The sequence below is a fragment of the Harpegnathos saltator genome, unplaced genomic scaffold, assembly GCF_003227715.2.
Source record: "Harpegnathos saltator strain DR-91 unplaced genomic scaffold, Hsal_v8.6 scaffold202, whole genome shotgun sequence".
Classification (NCBI taxonomy): Eukaryota; Metazoa; Arthropoda; class Insecta; order Hymenoptera; family Formicidae; genus Harpegnathos; species Harpegnathos saltator.
The window spans coordinates 2,386,646-2,397,939 of record NW_020229987.1 but is presented as its reverse complement, the minus strand read 5'-3'; the positions used below and the strand labels follow the sequence as shown (position 1 = coordinate 2,397,939).

General features: G+C 36.6%; 1 protein-coding gene across 1 annotated transcript; it reads left to right on the top strand.

Moving 5' to 3' along the window:
• The first annotated feature begins 3,998 nt into the window (after positions 1-3,998).
• On the top strand, positions 3,999-5,312 carry LOC105182111 (uncharacterized). The gene has a single exon (XM_025298058.1). It carries the CDS (start codon positions 3,999-4,001, stop codon positions 5,310-5,312), a length of 1,314 nt encoding a protein of 437 aa, XP_025153843.1.
• The last annotated feature ends 5,982 nt before the right edge of the window (positions 5,313-11,294 follow it).

Genomic DNA, 11,294 nt, shown 5'->3' with positions numbered 1-11,294 from the left:
TCATTAGCAACAACACGTAATATACTTTATAACGTAGCAATATTTCTTTTTTTTTATTCGACGATTAGTATCCTTCCTAGAATGACATATTTTGCATATCAAGTTTGCGCTTTATATTTTATTAACTTGGATCAGACACTTATTGAACAGGTCAATGTAAATTATGATCTCATCGCTGTTTTGATATAAGTAAGGATAAGAAAAAGATAGATCGACAAATTTTGACTTTTTCGAAATATTAGGTGTACAAATGAATAATCCAATTTTTTCAGCTACATTCAAGGTTTATTTTAAAAGAAAGTAAATTAAATTTTTCAATCAAAGTATTCGCCGTTGCTTTCTATAACTTTAAGCCATCTTTCAGGCAGCTGATGAATTCCATCTGGGAAAAATGTTACGTCTTTGGACACGATAAAGTCGTCAAGCCATTTTCGGATCTCATCCACTGATTGGAAGTGCATATCGGACAAGGCGTGTTGCATCAACCGGAACAAGTGATAATCGGATGGAGCAATGTCTGGTGAATACGCCGGGTGCTGCAAGACGTCCCAGCCAAGACTTATTATGGTGTCTTTTGTATTGGAAGCAATGTGTGACCTGGCGTTGTCATGCAACAATTTCACTGGACGTTTTCCTTTGCCAGTATACGGGCGTTTTCGTTCCAATTCTTGACTCAAGCAGATTAATTGACGTTGGTAGCAGTCCGCAGTAACTGCTTCACCCGGTTCCAACAACTCATAATAAAGCACGCCCTTGATATCCCACCAAATGCAGAGAAGAACCTTCTTTCCGAAGCGATTGGGTTTTGCGACCGATTTTGATGATTCTCCGCGATTTACCCATGACTTTCTGCGTTTCGGATTGTCATAGAGTATCCATTTCTCATCGCCCGTAACGATTTTCCACAAGAAAGACTTTCGACGCTGCTTATTGAGAAAAGAAAGACACGCTGCCACTCGTTGATTTTTGTTGGTTTCAGTGAGTTCATGCGGAACCCATTTTCCTTCTTTCTGGATCTTTCCTATCTCATGTAGGCGTTTGGAAATTCATTGCTGCGTTACTCCCAACTGTTCTGCAAGCTCTTTTGTGTTTGTGTCGAATTCTCGAACAGTTGTTCCAAATCATCATTATCGCACTTCAGAGGGCCTCCAGGGCGTTGTTTGTCGATTAGATTGAAATTACCGCTTTTAAACCGCTTAAACCAAAATGCATACATCGTACGATACAATACCTTCGCCGAGAAAGGAACAAATCGATTCGCACGCTCTTGCAGCATTTTTTCCTTGTTGGAATTCGTAAAGAATGCAGTGTCGGATATGCACCTTATCTGTTGCCATTTTCGACTGTACTGAACTGAATACTTTTGAAGGTTATGTTAGGCCTTTCGCCAAACTATATGTTCTTTTTAATAGCTATATGTCAACATTGCATAATCACAAAAGAGCGGGAAAATCTATTCAATTTAAAATTGATTTCATAACTGCTTAAAATAATTTGGATTATTTATTTGTACACCTAATATAATGCATTTCGGTACGTAAAAATTTCTTAGTATTGACATAATGCTGTACCGTACATCTCCATTATCATCCAGCATCGCGCACCACTCATCATTACAAGAAAATTGTTAATAGATTCTTCTTTAAAATTTTTAAACGAAAATATAATACAAAAGTACAATATATAATAAAAACAATAAACAAATTAGTACTTCTAGAAAAATATGCGTATGTAATATATGTGAAATAGAAATATTTAGCTAGAGATATATATATTTACAGTTTGAGGTAATAATTGTAATATTAACATAATTATAACATGAAACTTACGTTACAAAAAATAAATTTCTTTATTAATAATCTTTAAACCAACAATGATTAACCATTAAAATATTTTTACGTTTTATTTAAAGAGATAGTCTTAATAAATGAATAAATAAATATACATATATATATATATATATATATACAGGGTGTGGCAAAAGTCTGGAAACACTCAAATATCTCTTAAAAAATGAAATTTAGAAATTTAGAAAAAAATGTTTCAGACAAAAGTTGTAAGGTTTAAAAAGACGCATTCAACGGAAATATCCGCTTGGGCGGACCTTGGGTGGCGTTGCCAAGATCAGGTCAAGGTCAACCTGATATTTGTAAATCGAATCCCCCATTTTTTATTACATATTCTAGTAGCTTACCTCGAGAGCTTTTCAAAACACTATAACAAAGTGTTTTTTCGTTAAGTACTTTCCGAGTTATGAGGCACGAAGTTTGCAGTACCGCCGACATTAGCATTACCCAAGATGTACCGCGTGGAGGTTGCACGGTCGGATTTACATCTCGTGTGTGCATGTGTGTGTGCGTACGTGTGTAAAGTGTAAAAGTGAGTGAGTGAACGATTGAATGAGTATACGTCTACAAATATAAATGTTTGAATTGTTGACCTTCTTCAATTTGACACTGTACCCGGAAGTACGCACTCAGACGACCGATCGTAACCAAACTGTATCAATCAATATCCACAAAAATTTATGTATGGGCGGGAATAGTTGGAACGCACATAATATGGCCATTCTTCATTGATGGGACTCTAACGGCTGAAAAGTATGCTGCCATGCTTCGAAACGATATTATTCTTGCTATTCGCAATATTTTCGGTTTAAATTTTAATACAGTTTGGTTTCAGTAGGATGGTGCCTCTCCACATTTTGGATCGCAGGTATGATAGTTTTTAAACGACACTTTTCCTAAAAGATGGATAGGAAAGTGGGGACCAATCGAGTGGCCACCCCGATCACCTGACATGAATCCCTTGGATTTTTTCTTTTGGGGTTATTTAAAAGATTGCATTTACAAAACAAAACCTCGAAATTTGGATAATTTGCGACACCGAATTACCACTGAAGTGACATTAATTACCTCCGAAACATTGGAAAATGTTAGTAGGAGCTTTCATGATCGACTGCTTCAGTGTCAAGTTGAAGAAGGCCAACAATTAGAACATTTATATTTGTAGATGCATACTCAGTCAATCGTTTACTCACTCACTTTTTTACACACGCACGCACACACACATGCACACACGAGATGTAAATCCGACCGTGCAACCTCCACGCGGTTCACACATCTTGGGTAATGCTAATGTCGGCGGTACTGCAAACTTCGTGCCTCATAACTCGGAAAGTACTTAACGAAAGAAAACTTCGTTATAGTGTTTTGAAAAGCTCTCGAGGTAAGATACTAGAATATGTAATAAAAAGTGGGGGATTAGATTTACAAATATCAGTTTGATCTTAATCTGACCTTGGCAACGCCACCCAAGGTCCACCCAAGTGGATATTACTGTTGAATGCGTCTTTTTAAACCTTACAATTTTTGTCTGAAACGTTTTTTTCTAAATTTCATTTTTTAAGAGATATTTGAGTGTTTCCAGACTTTTGCCACACCCTGTATAAATATATTTAAAGATGAAAAGCATATCTCGTTACTTTATTAAAAGTAATATACCAAAAATTTTTTCTATTCTGGAAATGTATGAAATGTGTATCTTTGTTCCAACAAGGATATTTGTATATATTTGAATATAAACTATAATATAGAAGCATACTGTTGTATGTTTCTCTATTATCCAAGTTTATTCGAGACAAGTCTGCTTATTGAACGAAAGTTCTTAATTCGTTATACATTTAAATACCAATTGGATCGTGTCAACATTTACTAAGATAAGCAGGGGGACTACTTGTAAACATTTGATTAGTGTTCATCAAACAGTTATCGAATCAACATCTATATTGAATATATAATTTCGTTACAACTATAGGATTTGGTAGGTTTCGCTCGCTATGTTTCTAAAAATATTTCTAAACGTCAATTATATATATATATATATACATATGGTATATATATATATATATATATATATATACACACATATATATATATATAAGACTTTTAGAAATATATATGTATATATGTATATGCAGATATATTGTTCTGGAAGTAATGGCACAAAGCATAACGCCTCAGCTACGAGATCCAGCTATAAACTATAGCTACTTTTTCCATCCGAATATTTGTTATATTTGCAAGTCGGAAGACCAGGGCACATTGAAACCGTGTCTTCAGTGCCATATGATCTCTTATTGCAGCGAAGCGCACAGAATGTTGCATCGTGAAAAACATGCAATATTCTGCCAGACTATAAAATATTTAAAATCACGGATGAACATATGCGATACTCGTAATATGACGATGTACGAATGGATCACATCTAGAGAGAAGAGTATAGAATATATGGAAATTGTGCTAAGACGTCAATTGACAACGATCGAAAAGCAAATTATCTTATTAACTAAATCATGTGTTATTTGCCGTCAACAGGACAACCTGGTCGCTTGCGCATCCTGCAAATCCGTCAATATGTGTCCCGATCACATATCTACACCTAATGATCATAAATGTTCTCAGCTACGACTTTGTCTCAACTTAGATACTCATAGATCCTCGGTAATTTATCAAGATAGAAGAATTTCGACGAAATTTCTGGATATAAACATGCATTCTGTTAATAACATGCAATCATATATAAACAAGTATCTGAACATAAATAGTGATAAAAATCCTTTTGTTTGTCCTTATATTTGGTCCTTTGTAGATTACATAAATACTGAAAAGCTTTCAAGACCGCTGACATTATTGTATACTTTGCAGGATGCAAATTTATTACGGTGTATATGGGTACGTGCTTTCTTCATCATTTATATTATCGCTGGAAGTTTCTTAGATATGCACAGTTTGTCAGCTTGGGAAGTCATTTTACATCAATTTTGTCCAGGCTCAACATTGTTAATTGTAATGATAGAGCCAAATTTACCGCAAAAATGTGAATCGATACGGACTTGCTATTCTTGCATTCGCCGAAATAAGAAACTTCAATATGAATATCATCCTATGTTATACTACAGGTACGCAGATCTGTTACATACAGAACCAGATATAATCATAATGTTTCATGCCAAATTTGGGAACGACGAGCTATCCGTACAAAATATAAAAGCACTACAGCGTGAAGGCTGTCCTGTACTTCTGACAACTGTATCGAAAAGTAAAGCGCAGGACGCCATAATGCGGATACAGGAAGTACTAAACATACCCATAACACCTATTATTAATAAACAAAATAAATTCGCGTCTTGTAGATCATACAGAGACCATAAGAGTGGCTCTGTGATTTTTCCTAATGAATATGTAATTTTCTATCAGGATTTATTTACTTTGAATAATCTAGCCGAGGTCAATAAAAGCACTGATGGTTAATTATATCGACAACTGGCGATATCGTTACAAACAATATACAAGAGAGTGCTATGAAAATAACTTGTTTTATAATTCTGTAATATAATTCTGTAAATTATATATATATTTTTTAAAGCATATTTTGAAAACGTTTTGATCGCAGCTACATTATTCTTCTTCAAAAGGTTTTTTCAAATGCTGATCAAGTTAATAACACATATTTTAAATAGTAAAAGTATCTACACAGGTATGAGATGATACAAAAACCATAAGAATAATTATGTGCTCTCACACATAATAAATATTTAATTACTTATAGTAATATATATTTTTCAAGCGATCGAATTCGAGTCAGAACTGCATCGCTCGTATATTATTATTTTATTGTTCGATATATTTTGATCTCTCTTTTTGAAAGCGTCATGAATAAGATGCAAAGCGGAATTTTATTATGTATAAACTTACCTATGTGATGTATTTAAATATGAATCCAAATGATTTTATTAAAGCATATTCCAAAATAGCATTTATCATATTTATATTCTTTTCTTCAGGAATAAGACAATTGTTCTTATACATATGATAGCTGTGAGATTGTTTTATAATTAATGGGCGATGTTTTGGTCTTTTTTTGTAGGACCGTTTAATACCCTCACTCAAATTTTACTCGTGATTTCATATAATGCACTACGATTATACACTTACAAACGAACTGTTGCAATGTCTGATATTGACTTTTACTGTTTTAAACATATTGCATAATATCAAAAAACAGCTATATTGCATAATATCAAAAACAGAAGTCCTAGAAGTAAAACAGAAGAATAGAAGTAAATTTGACCTTTACGTCGCGAATTATATTTTTATTTTAATTATTTTCAATATATAATATATATAATATATATTTACTTAATCATCGGTATATTAAAAATGATTCCTAACGGCGGCAAATCGCACCGATTTTTAGGAGAAATATGTACATCCCAGAAAGAAATTTCTCTGTTTTAACATTATTTTCCATATTTGCAACAGTTACCATCGCATATTCGTATTAAAGCGATAAATGTATGTAAGCTCTGGAGACATAGACATGGGTTTATGCGAACTCCGCATGATTATCTCCTTAGACGAGTATCTCTTATACGATCCTCCTACCGATCATTAACTCAGCTATGAGGGTGGTCCGATAAGTACTTAGCCTACAAAAGAAAAACGAAAATTTTGGAAAAGTGGCGATTTATTTCTCAACATAGTCTCCTTTTAGCTCGATACACTTGACCCAGCGATGCTCCAACTTCTTTAACCCGTCTGAAAAATACGTTTTCTCGAGGTCTGCAAAGTAGGCCTCCGTGGCGGCGATGACCTCCTCATTCGACTCAAATTTCTGCCCGGCGAGTGACTTTTTCAAGTTTGGAAACAAAAAGAAGTCGCACGGGGCCAAATCTGGAGAATACGATGGATGGGGCAGCAGTTCGTAGCCCAATTCGACCAATTTGACCGTGGCGAGGGCGGAGGTGTGAGCCGGTGCGTTGTCATGGTGGAAGAGCACTTTTTTCTTCGTCAAATGGAGCCGTTTTTTCTGCAATTCGGCTTCGAATCGGCCCAGTAATTCGGCATAGTACAGCCCTGTGACCGTTTTGCCCTTCTCCAGGTAGTCGATGTAGATCACACCTTGTGAATCCCAGAAAACGGTGGCCATCACCTTTCCGGCCGATAGGACAGTCTTCGCCTTCTTCGGAGCACGTTCGCCGGGTGAAGTTCACTGTTTCGACTGTTCCTTGGTCTCTGGTGTATACCAGTGGATCCATGTTTCGTCGACGGTCACGAAACGACGCAGAAACTCCTTCGGATTGAGCTTAAATAGCGTCAAACACTGCTCTGAAATGGTCTCACGGTTGCGCTTGTTGTCCGGAGTGAGCAAACGCGGCACTCATCGCGCCGACAGCTTTCTCATGCCCAAAATTTCATGCATGTATGACCTACGCGGTCTTTTGAGATGCCTACTATCTCAGCTATCTCGCGCACCTTCAATCGGCGGTCTGTCAATACGAGATCGTGGATTTTTGTCATGTTATCCTCCGTGGTAGCCATTTTCGGGGCACCTGGGCGTGGCTCATCAAAAACCGACGTGCGACCACGTTGAAACTCGTTAAACCAATTTTTGACGGTCGCCATCGAAGGAGAAGAGTCACCGTACACAGCATCCAAGCGCTCTTTGATTTCGCTGCGCGATTTCCCTTCCAAAAACAAGAATCGAATCACCGACCGATATTACTTTTTTTCCATTTTTCTAAAATCCGCGGACACGCCCGCTTCCACACGCGGTCAAAACAAAACTACGAGTCCTATTCGACTGAAATTTCGACAGTAGCCGTCTACGAGAATGTACTACACGATAGTAAATTTCTCTTGCGATAGTGGCGCCATCGGGCGGTGAGGCTAAGTACTTATCGGACCGCACTCGTATATATATATATTTAGTAAACTTATCAATAACATAATATCAATAAAATAATAATAGATGATTATAATTCTTATTGGTTGAATCCAACGATCTAATCTAAACGCTTCCAAATAATCTAAATGGTAAGTGTATAATAGTAAATCATTTTTGGTCAGTTGATTAAGAAAACCTTCTGTTTACTCGTTTTCTTATTGCCTAAAATACAAGGTACATAATTAGCGATCACTTCTAGTCTTTCACATTTTCAGTTTTTCTTGTTAACGTCGGAATGTAAAATTCTTGTTTAATAGCTTCCTCTATATGTTTTATTATGAAATGACCTTTACTATGATCATCATAATACATATCTTGCGATACCACGAATAATTCCCGACTGTTTTTGTACTTATGTAATATATTATTGCGCAGAAAGTAATCATTATAAGGTTTATTCTTTAGGACTTCCATAATAGCCTGTATTTCTGGGTCATTTTTCAATGCGTTTTTACCTCTAATTACAATATTGTTTTCATGGTTAATTGTCACAACCGGATAGTGGCTAAGCATATCGACATATTTCATTTTAATATTGAGTCTATATCCGACATTAAATTCTTCAATCAACAAAGCTCACCTTGCAATTTTAGCCGATAACTTGACCTTATTCATCGTATGCTTGAAACAATGCAATCTGTGATAATTTTACATTTTAAACCCAATAGATAGTGGCGGAATTTCTCTAGAGTTCTTATCATTGCTAGAACTTGAAGCTCATAGCTTGTATATTTGGATTCTGCTTTTGTCATTTTATGATTCATATAATATACAGGATGAAATTTATTATCATCAGGATTCTTTTGTAATAAGATTACTCCAAAGCCGTCTTGATACTTGTCAATGTATAATTCCGTTTCAAATTTTGGATTAGAGATCTTCAAAACCGGATTACGGCTTAAATCTGATTTTCATTGCTCAAAAGATTCTTCTTCCTTAAAGTCAAACAAATGAATTTTCTTTCTTTAATATATCACTCAAAGTCTCATTTTAATCGAATAAGATTTAATAAATTTTCTGAAATATCCTGACAATCTGAGAAAACTCTGAATATCTTTCAATAAACGTGGCTTTGGAAAATTTAAAACAGCTTATACTTTACTGAGAGACGGATGAATTTCACCGTTTTTTATCATTTGTTCGAGATATTCAATTTTAGATTGCAGCATAAACTGACATTTATCTTTATTAATATCTAAGCCATAATTACTTGATTTAACCCTTTAACTGCTAAGGTCGAGATAACTCGAGTATGGAAAAAAATGGCGGCCTTGCTACGATGGAGTTTACTCGATTTGAACTTTCAATGTATAATACTCATTTAATTTAGTTTGTAAAAAGCAAGCTTTGAATTGAACGGGCATATAGTGTCATCTTATAATTATAAAATATTTTATAATTGTAAAAATAACTCAGCAAAGAGGGTCATATTGGTCATTTAATATCTCAGCAGTTAAAGGGTTAAAGAACTTTCGGTAAACGTCCAATACCTTCTTCTACATTAGATGCAATTAATTGAATAATAATTAAATAATCCAAATAGATTAATCAAATAGCATAATTAGCTAAAGATCGAAAAATGTGATTAATAAATCTTCGAAAAACAGGTGGTGACCCACCCCAGATAGCCAAACCTGCGCGAGCAGATTTCGAACAAAGCCTGCTATCATAGTTTGATGGCAAATAGGCAACAAATTTAACGCAGAATTTGTTATATCAAATTATGCCGCCAATCTGCGATCAAATATGCGCCAGATCCTGCTGTCGGATATTTGACGGCAGATTTGTAGCAAAAATCGCGTAAGACTTGCAGTAATTTGATGGCAGATTGGCGGCAGAAACCGAGCAAACTCTGCGCGCAGACTCTACGCGTAGTTTGGCAGCAGGACCTGCGCGGTTTCTGCCGACAATCTGCTCGCACAGCCTGTCACACAGGTCCTGTCGACAAAACACAAGCCTAATGAGGACACAAATGGCTATGGTTTTGATGTAGAGATCTGATCGAAATTGGCGTCAATCTGCACGCATTCTGCTAGCATTTTGCTTACTGGGACATAACACAAAACGTCCAAGGGACATCCCAGGGATGTCCTAAGGACGTAGGATGTCCTTAGGACGTCTTTGGGACATCCTTTGGACGTCTGTGCTATGTGGAGAGTTATATAAAATCAAAGGGTATTTTTAAGAATTGGTATTTTCCCTGATGTGAATAACAAAAACGGTGTATGTCTTTGCTCTTTTACATTAACGTAAAAAAATCCATTCCGAATGTCGATCATATTGAATACACGAGAAGAAAGAATAAAATTAGAGAATAATATAAAATAAGACAGCATATAAGAAAATAAGAAACGCATAGGAGTCATTTGTCAATGCATGGCATTTATTTACCACTCTAACATGTAACATAGTTTATATGATATAAATATTGCACAAATAAATACCGATCAAAATACTAGATATGAGCGATAATTTAATGATTATGCTATGCGTTTCGTCCGAGTAGAAAACATGTAGTCATGTCGCATGACTCTCCTGTAATGAACAAGCATCTTTAAAGATAACCGCCAAAACAAACAATTTAGCGTCCCGCTCGGTGCCGCGCGCGGCGCTGTCCGTTGCGCGCGCGCGCATCTTTATTGGCTGCGTTCAGCAGAACAAAGTGATTAGTGAGCGCTTAGTAATTCTCGCTCCTGATTGGTAAATACTTCTGGGTCTATGAAGAATCTAAAAGAATTCTCCAATCACAGACAATAATCACTAAGCGCTCACTGATCATTTTGTTCTACTGAACGCAGCCATTGTGTTGCTTGTTTTCCCGAACAATAGCATTGAGTGTTTCCTCTCTTTACGATTATGGGAAAGCACTCTCATTCAAAGTCCCGGAAACGGCCTCGCTTCCGGCCACACCCTAATCTATTACTTTCTTCCTTCAGGACTCCACGGACATTCTAGCGAACGTTCTCCGGACACCGATTCATCTCACGGATACAGAGGTAACATATCCTCCAGATCGAAGCGTCCGCGTGACGAATCCCGTGGACAACGACACTGCTCTTCCAGTACGCATTCTCGTTCATCAGAACGTCCATTGACAATTTTCTTGAAGAAGAAACTGGATGCTCTTCTCAATTTACTCATGCACTTAGGCTCAACCCGCACGGATCGGCAGGAGGCCGATTGTGTCAAACATAACCTCTCCATCGGTGCGGTCGGTCAGGAAGCTTGCACGGCGGAAATAAATCCTTCGCTTGGGGATATAGAAAATTTTAACCTTGTAGGTGAGCCTGAGTTAATGTTTTGAGGCTGTCCGTCGAGGCAAGTCCAGTGACATCATTTCTGGACTACGAACCATTACCCAGAGTTTGGTCTTGTTCGCTAGATCCTCTCATAGCGAGGCTGTCCTTAGAAGCATGCCCAGAGCCGCCCATCTCATTCTTCTTGAGAATAACGTTTCTCTGGCTCTATGCTTACTTGCAATAATATGTTCAGCGACTGGCCTTAGC